This window comes from Nicotiana tomentosiformis, chromosome 1, assembly GCF_000390325.3.
Source record: "Nicotiana tomentosiformis chromosome 1, ASM39032v3, whole genome shotgun sequence".
Classification (NCBI taxonomy): domain Eukaryota; kingdom Viridiplantae; phylum Streptophyta; class Magnoliopsida; order Solanales; family Solanaceae; genus Nicotiana; species Nicotiana tomentosiformis.
Genome location: NC_090812.1, coordinates 77,602,286 through 77,613,460, shown reverse-complemented (window position 1 = coordinate 77,613,460; position 11,175 = coordinate 77,602,286). Strand labels below are relative to the sequence as shown.

Genomic DNA, 11,175 nt, shown 5'->3' with positions numbered 1-11,175 from the left:
AGCAGATTTATATGAAACATATTAAAGAGCAAATATCGTTATTTGGTTCATAAAGAGGCAATGGTTCTTGTCAGAAGGAGAAACTCAATAATTTTTTTGACTCGGCAGTTGGTTATGAATTTCTACACATTTCTTCCATTGTGGAAGCATTTCAAGAGTTGGAACAAGACTTATATGTATCATGAGGTGTGTTGTGAATATCAGATTCGTGGAATTTCGGCTATTGTTATCGGAGGATGTTATTATGGTCATATGAATGGTGCGGTGCATGGACTAAATTCAACAAAGGTATGCAATCCTGTATTGGTTAGAAACAGGCATGGTGGAAAATTCTGGATGTTAGAATTGGGCTCAAAGGCTTAATTGCCTAAATAAAGGGGAGAATCTTCAGATTGGCTCGAGCTAACGTGCTCAACTGGGTGTGGTAGCACGGGTAGGTGCTCGAAGTGTTAAACAGTGATTTTGGACAACTCCTGAACAGTTCTTAGCACGTTCGAGGACGAACATATATTTAAGTGAGAGAGAATGTAACGATCCAACCGGTCGTTTTGACTGTTAGAACACCGTTCCCCTAAATAAGACTCCCTGTATGTACTTTTACTAATTTATGACTTGCGGGGATGGTTGGTTCGGGATTTAGAAGTGTTCGGGTTGAAATCGGAGCACTTGGTTCCTTAGTTTGCTTTCAAAAGGGAAAGTTTGACTTCGGTCAATATTTTGAGAAAACTACCTCGAAATCGGGATTTGACGGTTCCAATAGGTTCGTATGATGATTTTGGACTTGGGAGTATGTTCGAATCGGGTTTTGGATAACCCCGGAGCGTTTTGGCACTTAATAATGAAAATTAACTATTTGAAGGTTTAAAGTTCTTTAAATTTGGTTTGGAGTAGGTTTTGGAGTAATGGAGGTCCGTTTGGAATTTCGAGTTTTGGAATAGTTCAATATAGTGATTTAAGACTTGCACGCAAAATTTCGTGTCATTCCGAGTAGTTTAAGTACGTTTCGGCATATTGGAAGTAAATTGAAGAACTTGAAGTTCTTAAGTTTGATTCAATTTGGTTTGATGTATGATTCTTAGTTTTGATATTGTTTTACACGCTCTGAGGGTTCGAGCGAGTCCGTTTTATGATTTCAAACTTGTTGGTATGTTCGGGAAGGGTCCCGGGGGCCCCGAGTGTCAATCAAACGAGGCTCGGACCAAGTTGGAAGTTGGGAGCCAAAACTGAAGCTCCCAGCTACTGTCAGAATCGCACCTGCGCTTGGCCAGCCACGGGTGCGACACTTGCATGTGCGGCAGTAGCTCGCAGGAGCAAACCTCGCAGATGCGAGTTTTTGTGCGCAGAAGCGAAAAAGGGAAGGGGCAGTCGACCGCAAATGCGGATGATTTGCGCACCTGCGACCTTGGCCCAGGCGAGTGGAACTCGCACCTGCGAGGAATTTTCACAGGTGCGGAAATGACTGTTTGGCAGAATGTGTTAAAAATCGAGGCTCAGTCATTTTGAGCCCATTTTCTTTCATTCTTGGGCGATTTTGGAGCTTTTTGAGAGGAGATTTCAATTAGCAATTTGAATGTAAGTTAATTCTACACACTTTGAGTTAAATACATAGATTATGGGTAGATTATAACTAGTAAATCTTAGAAATCAAAGGTTTGGATGAAAAAACCTAGATTCTTATAAAAACGAGAATTTAACCACGAAAATGATTATGGAATTGGGTAGAAATTATATATTTGAGTTCTTGAGATTATGGGTAACGTTTTCATCCGAAAATTTCCGGAATCCGGGCACGTGGGCTTGGGATGAATTTTAGAAATTTTACCATTTTGGTTAGGGTAATTTATTTAATAGCCTAAATTCGAATTATTGAACATGTATTAATTATTTTGTATAACATTTGGATAGTTTCGGATTTTTCGGCATCAAATTGAGAATTTAACGCGACGTGGTGATCGGAAAGTGGACTTTGAGACAAGGTAAGTCTCTTGTCTAATCTTGTGAGGAAAAAATTACCCAATAGGTGATTAAATTAATAAGTGTTGCTAATTGTGGGGGCTACGTACGCATGAGGTGACGAGAGTCCGTGCATAGCTACTATTTATGCTAAAGTCCGGATAGTTTACGACTCAAATCATGAACTACTTGCGTAAATTGTATTCTTTATTTAATTAAATTATTTGATATATATTGTGAATTGTTAGAGAAGATAGTAAAAGATGAAAATCTCATATACTTAATTTTCTATTTAAATTAATTAATTGTTAAAAGAAATTATTCATCCTCTCGAATTTATCTTATAATAAATATACTCTCCTTCCGGAGGTACATAAGAAAATGTCCTCCTCTCTTGTGGAGCGGGCCGAACTCCTCGGCAGGATAGATGCATCTATGGATCGCGCCGCACGTCCCTCGGCAGTGTACACGACACTCTGGATCGGGCCGTACGACCTCGACAGAAATCGTGCCTAATAATAATAATAAGTACTCGATACTTTGCTATTTTTAATTACAGCTTATGAATTTAATTAATAGATTGAGAATTGTTGCATTTGAAGGAATTTAATTAATAGATTGAGAATTGTTGCATTTGAAGGAATTTAATTAATAGATTGGAAATTGTTGCATTTGAAGGAATTAAATTACTTTTGCTGGTTCAATAAAATTATTGTTAACTCTGTGAATCACGTTGATATAAATATTTTTATTTTCATGTTATTTAATATTATTGACCCATAGTGAGTGTCAAAGTCGACCATCTCGTCTCTACCTCTTCGAGATTAGGCTTGATACTTACTGGGTACACATTGTTTACGTACTCATGCTGCATTTGCTGCATATTTTATTGTGCAGGTACATATATGTCTAGCGGTCTTGTGGGCGCAGAGGTGTGGTTAAAATTGTGGGGACATATGTGAACTGCATTCTGTATTACGATCCGCAGCCAACAAAGTCTCCTTCAGAGTTATTATATTTTTCCTATCTAATTTGTATTCCGGACAGATGCTGTATTTTATTTTAACTCCCTAGTAAATGCTCATGCACTTGTGATACCGGATTTTGGGAGGATACCGGGTTGTTCAGTATTGAATTTGTTAAAAGTATTATTATTTACTCTGTAAATATTCATTCCTTGCTATGTATATTAAAGGAAAATATGATTTCAAAAGTAATAAAAATGAGAACCCAATTTAGTATTTATTGTTGGCTTGCCTGACAATGGTGTCCGGCGCCATCACGACCTTAAAGGATTTTGGGTCGTGACATAAAAAATAAAGAAATTTAATTGCATGTAATTCAAAATATAATTTTAAGAAAACTCAATAGATTGAAATATAATAATCAAAGAACTTATATATTAATAGTTTGGACTAATTCAAGGTTATATTAAAATAAAATATGATATTATTTTGGTTGCACGCAAAATATTAATGTAAAAAATAAATTAAAATTTTATTGTAGAAAAGAAAATATATAAAGAGAAAATAGAGAATGTACGAGAAAACTCATACTTTGAATTAATTTAGAAATAAATCAATTAAGTAAAACCTACAAATATTATTGATAGATTTAAATAATAAAAGAGTTCCAGGTAAGAGGATAAAAGTGTAAAATACGTGAAATTTCAAAAATAAAAAAAATTATATTTATTGATGATTATTAAAAGGGTAATAAGCAAGACATTAAGTCGATTGGTAAGCTAATAAAAGATCACATGGCAACATAACAAAATTAATTAATGAATAATGAAATAATTATAAGAACCGAAAAAAGAAAAAAATGTGTAAAAATGTAGAAGAATAAGATTTATTTGAATTTGAGATGAAAAATAAATTGATAGTCAGAATTTTGTTAAAATAATATGATCTAATGTGCTCAAACAAAACAAATCACATACATGTTTAGTATCTTTTTAAATATTGACAGCAGAACAAAATACAAGTACTAAAATCAAGGGGTTGAGTTGTTATAAATATATATAAAAAAAAACAGGTTATTGAGAAATATAAAAAAACACTACGAGAATTGAGAAATAATTTCATGTCACGCTTCTTAATTAATAATTAATTACTATATATAATTTTTATCTAAAAAGTTTATATTTCAGGATTATTTGTACATAATTCAAATAACATAAATCAGATTTTAATATGATTGCGTCCGTGCATCGCGTGAGTACTAATACTAGTATACATTAAGGAAAAAAGAAATCTTAATTCCATCTAATCTTAATTCCAACCAAAAAAGCACGAACTCTTTTTCTGTTTCAAAGGCAACAATGTTCATATCATATTGTAAACCATTGCACCATTGCCCATCGAATGAACAAGATCTCTTTATCTTTACTCAGATGTCTAAAATAAAAATTTCAACAAACTAGATTAATTGAATAAGTGATTTTCGAATGCCAAATACATGAAGAAAAAAAATGAAATTCTAAATATGGCGCTAGGAGCCGATACTACTCCACCTACCCCCTACAATCCAAAGAGCCACGTCTACTGCTGTCTCTAGTAAGGTACAAAAGAATTTTTGTGGCAATAGCTTAGGTGCCTCTTCCTCTTCCACTACAGTTTTTGTGTAAAAAATACAATCACACATGTTTCATGTTTTAATATGCAAACTAAGCTAACCAACATTGAATACCTATCCATAAGGAGTATATCTTGAAGTGATAACAGCCATAAAAGAGTTAAGAGCTACTAAATCTGAGTCAAAAAACAACAAGAAAGCAATTGCAAATATGAGAAGTAGAAGAAAACAAGAAAAAATATAAAACACAATAAGGATTCGTCAACTATAAGAAGATCTTTCCTTTTCTTTCTCCTTTTTGCTGATAAAAAAGATTCAACCTTTTTTAACAGAACCTCATTCACTTCACCCAAAAATACTAGGACTATACAAAAACAACACTAAAAATTTGTTATCGTCATTCCTAAGCAATGGTTGTGGAAATACGTAACAAATCAAAAGCCACTACAAAACTGTGTTTTGAAAGACTTTATAGACAAAATCACATGATCCGCCATGGCCTACCAGCCCGAAAAGCTTATCTCTTTTACTGTTTCAAAGCCACAATATTCGTATCAAATCTAAATCATGACAGCATCAGAGAGTGTTGTGGAATAAACGAGATTCTTTCACTTTTAGTCCTGAGAGTCGGATTTTAACCAAAGTTCATGGTTCGAGTCCTAAGAATTGATAAACTGGAGAGCTATATTCTGCGAATCCAAGGTTACTCAAACCATAAAATTTCGGAGAACAGAAGAAAATGCTAAACTAGGGAGGTGCCAAGAACTTCAAAATTATGCAACCTCACCTACCCCCTAATACTAGCCCCCTTGAATTATAGGATCAGTGTATCCAATTAGACTTGACTTACTATAAAAAGTGCCCCCAAATCATTTTGGCATTACTAGAACATTATTATTAACGTATCTGAGCCACAAAATAGTCTTAATTCTCAGAATTACCACCTACCCATAAGCTGCCATCCTAGGAGTTTTTTCAACTTTCATTTCAATTTGGGTATTTTTCTTTTGAAGAGAGAATAACAAACACTCATACTAAAACAAACTTGCATTAAAAAGGGCAGGAGATTACATAGGAAGAGGCCGAATCATACATCAAATTGATTCGGTCATGTCCCCACTCTTCCTCTTTAAACAACAATAACAGAAAGCTGCAACAGACAAACAGGGAAAAATCCCTGCTTTCTATTGCATCTTTTAATTCACCAACTAAACAAGAAACTAAACAAAGAAAGTTGACATTAGAAAAACATCACCAACTAAGGGTATTATTCAAAAACAGACAACTTCGACGACAAACTAAAACTGGAGATGCTACGACAACACTTCAAGCAGTGCAATAGGACCAAATCTCATCCTCCCCTGTAGCAGAATCTGCTGCATTCTCATCACTGTAATAGTAGTTATAGCCACCGTTGTTAGCAGTAACTGCAGTGAAGCAGCAAGATGCAGGCGCCACAAGGTAAGGCATGTTATGGAAGGACTGAGCTAAGCTGCTGGCCAAAGATGCAATGGCCAGTCCTTTGTCTTCTTCTTGTTCCAAGAATTCCTCCGCACGGTGCTTGAGAGTCTCGAACATGAGCTCGGGCTCGTGCTGCATCGCTCGGAGCACGTCCGCGCAGGACGGGCCAGGGACGGAGCGAGTCATGGCGAAGCTGTGAGCGCTATCGCTCTGCACCACGCGCACCACGCTTGGTCCACCAAACAGGTTGTGGAGTCCTCCGAGCGCCTCCTCATAAGCCCCACCCAAAAACATCCCCAGATAATACCCACCACCATCGCCATTACTTCCCAATTCATGCAGCGGCAAGCTTGATTCGCCACCAATGAACTTATCAACCTTCCCATCACTGTCACAAGTCAAGTCCGATAATATTCCCCTTACTGCAGGCTTTTCATCTAAACGGTGTATTGGAACAATCGGAAACAATTGACCAAAGGCCCAAAAATCAGGAATTGAAGTGAAAATTGACAGATTCACATGGTAAGTGCGGATAGGATCAGCAGCCCCCATAGCCTTTGATACAAAGTCACAGATGCTATCAACAGCAGCAAGATGTTCAATACCCAAGGACCCTTCTTTAAACTGATCCACACATCTCTGTTTCAACTGATCAGAGTAAAGTACACACGTCTCGTACTCTCCACGAACTGCAGCAGCAGATAAATTGCGGTAATCAGCAAGGGCATCTTCATTGAGCGTCTCCGCCATGGATTGGAGGCCACCAGAAGACAGATGTGAAGAAGAAACATGAGTGCTAGAAGCAGACACGGCTTCGAAAATCAGAATTGAGTGATGAGAAACAATTGCCCTGCCACTTTCGCTGCAAATCACTGGGTGCTTCACGCCCTTACGGTCGCAAACATATTGAACCGCCTGGACAACTGTGGAGGCGTATTCTTGAATGCCATAGCCAACAGAGACATCTGAATCACATGATTTAGTACCATCATAATCAATTCCGAGCCCACCTCCAGTATCAATGAACTTCATACCCGCACCAAGACGGATTAATTCACAATAAATCTGAGCAGCCTCACCAACACCATCAGCAAGCAACGCCGTTGAAGGGATCTGAGATCCAATGTGAAAATGCAGCAACTGAAGGCAATCCAGCATTCCGGATTCTTCCAGCTTCTTCACTACACGAACAATTTGGGTCGTTGTAAGCCCAAACTTACCTTTTTCTCCAGAAGTGGATCCAAAATGGCCTGAATGCTTGGTCCTGAGCTTAGCCCGAAGTCCAATTACGGGCCGAACAGCCATCTTACGGCTTATATCAATCACAAGGTCAAGCTCCTCCTCTTGTTCAAGAACAATTACAGTGTTTAACATGAGCTTTCTTGCAACCAAAGCAAGCGAAATGTACTCAGCGTCCTTGAAACCATTGCAAACGAGAAGGCCCTCAGCACTGCCCCTGCAGAGACAGCTCATGGCTAACAGGAGCTCGGGTTTAGACCCAGCTTCCAACCCGAACCGGAATGACGACCCGAATTTGACAATATCTTCCACCACGAACCTGTCTTGATTGCATTTCACGGGATAAACACCTTGGTAGTGGGCCCCATAGCCCTGGGAATGAACAGCGAGATCAAAAGCCGATTGCAGAGATTCCAACCGGTTTTTTAGCACATCAGGGAAGCGAACAACAAGAGGCAGCTGAAGCCCGAGCCCCCCTGAATTTTTCGGGTCGGAGGCCTTTTTCACGACCTTGAGAAGGTCAATTTCCTGGTGGGGGAGTGTGTCCGTACCATGTGGTCGGACGGAGATATCTCCGTTAGAGTTAACGGAGAAATAAGGAGCTCCCCACCCATCGACCCCGTACAAAGCAGAGGACAGATCCGGAGACCAATGGGAACCGGCGGCGGAGTTTGTAGGAGGTACGCCGGAGGTAAAGAACTCCGGCGCGGGAAGAGAGCTATCCCGAGAGAAGGCATAGCCGAGAGGAGGGGAAACAGTAGCGTCTACGCAACAACCTAGGGCCGGCATCTCTTCTTCTTCTGTTAAAGAATCAAAGAATACAGAAAATTAACCTAAATTAAGGGTTTGCTTTGTACAGATTTAATGATGTTTTTGCCCAATGGTTGTAATAGATGGGGGCTATTAAAACCCGCCGAGGCCGAGGCCCCGGCTACCCCCTCAAAAGAAGCAAAAAAGGAACTGAATCAAAAGATAATCACCTTCTAACACACTCTTACACGATCCAAATATCCCCACCCTGACTTCAGAAGAAGCTAATTTTTGGTTTAAACAGAGAATTATAAGGTTACAGGTATTAAAGGCAAAACAAATCTAAAATTCGAACAAGAAAAACACCATACAGATATTGATATCAGAAGAGGAAGCGGAGAAGAAGAGAAAATAGGACGGAAACCTAACGGAAGGGTTTCTTTTATGGGAATTGAGAAGAGAACGTGAAACTAACAACTGTGAAGTGAGCGAGATTTGCATGAGAGGTGACGACGCTTTATATAGGAGGGAAATGCGTGGCTGGGCAGTGGACCCCAGTATTAGCCCAATTAAATATCTTGACTTTTCTCTTTTTCTTTATTTTCATGGTAATAACCAGAAAATAAAATTCTAGAAGTTAATTTTCGTATTTGGGGGGCTAAGAGATTCTCTCGGGCCGTGGATAGACAGCGGAGGGTTGCCGCGTGGTAAATTCGGTATTTTATATCACTAACTAATGTAGCGTCATTACGAGAAGATAAGGTAAACGTGTTAGGTATGAAATAATCGCGAGTATTTGAGGATATATTGGTAGTTTTTAATAGTACTATTTTGTGGCTTATGTAATGTATGGAAGGTTCCTTGGGTTTGGATTTTTGCAATCGAGGTCCTATCCGAGTCAGAGATGGCAACGGGACGGAGCGGGCAGAGCAAATCGAGAATGCTTAAAATTAATTTCTTGAAAATTAAAGAGGAGTAGGAAATGTTAAATAAAAATTTGCAAGTCCTATCATTTTAGACACATTTGCAAAAAAATTGAGTATAAACAAAATTTATATGGAGAAGGTAAATCTATGCGAGGCTATTGTTCTTCAGTTAATTTGTTTCCTTTTTCTTATATGGAAGGCTAAATTATAAAGATTTAGATAACTAAATTAGATTTTCAATTCTCTATCTCATTTCTTGAGAAAGGAAGGAACCCTTGGCTTTGGACTTTTGCAATTAAGGGTGCTATTGTGCTATGTATTCGGTGTTTACCCGAAAAATGGATAGAGTTGAATTTATACGCAGTTCTAAAAATACGTGGTATAACTTAGTACAAATTGAGAAAAATAAATAAATGAATATCGAAATTAGTTGTAAAAGAAATGAATGCAACCCGAATGGACTAGTTAGCTTAAGCCTTCAAGTTTTATCACCTCCAAATTGAGTAAAGAACAATGGGTAGAAGAAACAATATGACTAAATATCAAAAGCCAAAAAAGGATAGTATTTGCTCTATTTTCTGTATATGTCAGAATGAATGTGTGTATGTCTCTCCATTACAAATGATAACCACTCTTAATATAGTGGGGGAATCCCATTTTGAGTATAATTAAAAATATATAGTGGGGATCACATGATAGATTAATTAATTAGTTTTTCCTTGATTCAAGTCGTGATTTCCGCAGAGATTCTCTCCCTAAATGCGGCTATAACGACTTTTTAATTTCTTGGCTCGATCTCGATCTTGGCCGATCTCAATCTTGACCGGTCTCTGGGTCTCGAGCTCGACCTTGACTTGGTCGGTCTCGGTATTGATCGGTCTCTAGGTCTCGAGTTTAACCTTGGCTCGATCTCGATATTGATCGCTCTCTGGGGCTTGAGCTTGACAACCTAACTCTGTATCATGGCTCGTTATTACAATGATGAACCTTGGACCATTATGTTCCAATCTCGATTAGTCATATGAAGGGCAGACTCGGTTTTGACCGTATACAGATAGTCCCCTCATTTCTCGGATAGAAGATGACGAGAAACGATATGAATTTCCGAACTTTGACTTGGTGGATGATGTTGTCAGCAACTAGCCCGATTAAGACATATGCGACAAATGTCACGTCGGTCCAGTTACCAAGGCATTAAATGCACGTCAGTCGATGGTCGGCCACTACCAGTTTTGAACCGTCGTCGTGAAACCAATAAATAGCTCATTTCTTTATCATTCCAAACTTTTACTTTCAAATCTTTTTCATTCCTATCTTCATAGTTTCTTGCCTTCTCCAAAGCTCCCTATTTCCAGGTTTTCAAATTTCTTTGCTTGTTCTTCTAAAAACACCAAATACTTCAATATTCATCTTCCTTTGTTCACAAAAACTAAATGGCAAAAATATCTAAAATTGTTCCGCAGAAAGAGGCTGCTTCCTTATCTCGGCCGGCCGGCGAAAAAATAGTGGTGGAGCCATGCCTTGAAGAACTTATTCCCGAGGAGTGTGTTATTGATTCCGACTTTAAGGTCGAGAAACCCTCACCGGTTCCTGGTCGATGCGAACCGGTATCGAGATATATATGCTCGATACCCAAAAGCCTTCTTGATCATGCGTAAAAAGATTGCAATTGAGGAAATAAAGAGGTTGTGATACCGCTCCAGAAGAATCGATCACCACCCACGTGGAAGGGTTTCTAAGTGTTTACACTTATCCTTTCATGTTGGGTCCTCTCGACCCGATCATTATAGACTTCTGCAAGAAATACCAGGTAACCCTCGGTCAAATTCACCCCTATTTCTGGAGGATCGTGATACTGCTCCGTTTCTTTGTGAGCAAAACCGATGGGCTTTCCTTCACTCTTAACCACCTCATGAGATTATATAGCCATCGACTCTATCGAGGTGGGTTGATAAAGCTTCAACGCCGGGATACCAAGGCGTTTATCTCGAGTATAGATGAAGACAGAGATCGAGGTTGGATGGGCCGGTTCGTTCGGATGAAAACCACGGATCTGATCCCGGTTGAGAGCATGCCATTTCCCGAGAAACGGAATATGAAACATAAGTATGATTCTGCTTTTAATTCTTGTTCGTTATTTTTACTTCTTCATCCTTTCTTAACGATGTTTTTCCCGATACAGTCGTTGCTTGGATGCCGGGTGCGGTTCCCCACCTTGAGAACTAGGTTAGGAGCCTGGATTTGACATCATCTTACACCGAGCGTGCAT

At 38.7% G+C, this 11,175-nt stretch overlaps 1 protein-coding gene across 1 annotated transcript; it reads right to left on the bottom strand.

Moving 5' to 3' along the window:
- Nucleotides 1-5,562: 5,562 nt before the first annotated feature.
- LOC104109978 (arginine decarboxylase) lies at nucleotides 5,563-8,485 on the bottom strand. Its single transcript, XM_009619388.4, has one exon. It carries the CDS (start codon nucleotides 8,017-8,019, stop codon nucleotides 5,857-5,859), a length of 2,163 nt encoding a protein of 720 aa, XP_009617683.1. The 5' UTR covers nucleotides 8,020-8,485; the 3' UTR covers nucleotides 5,563-5,856.
- Nucleotides 8,486-11,175: the final 2,690 nt, after the last annotated feature.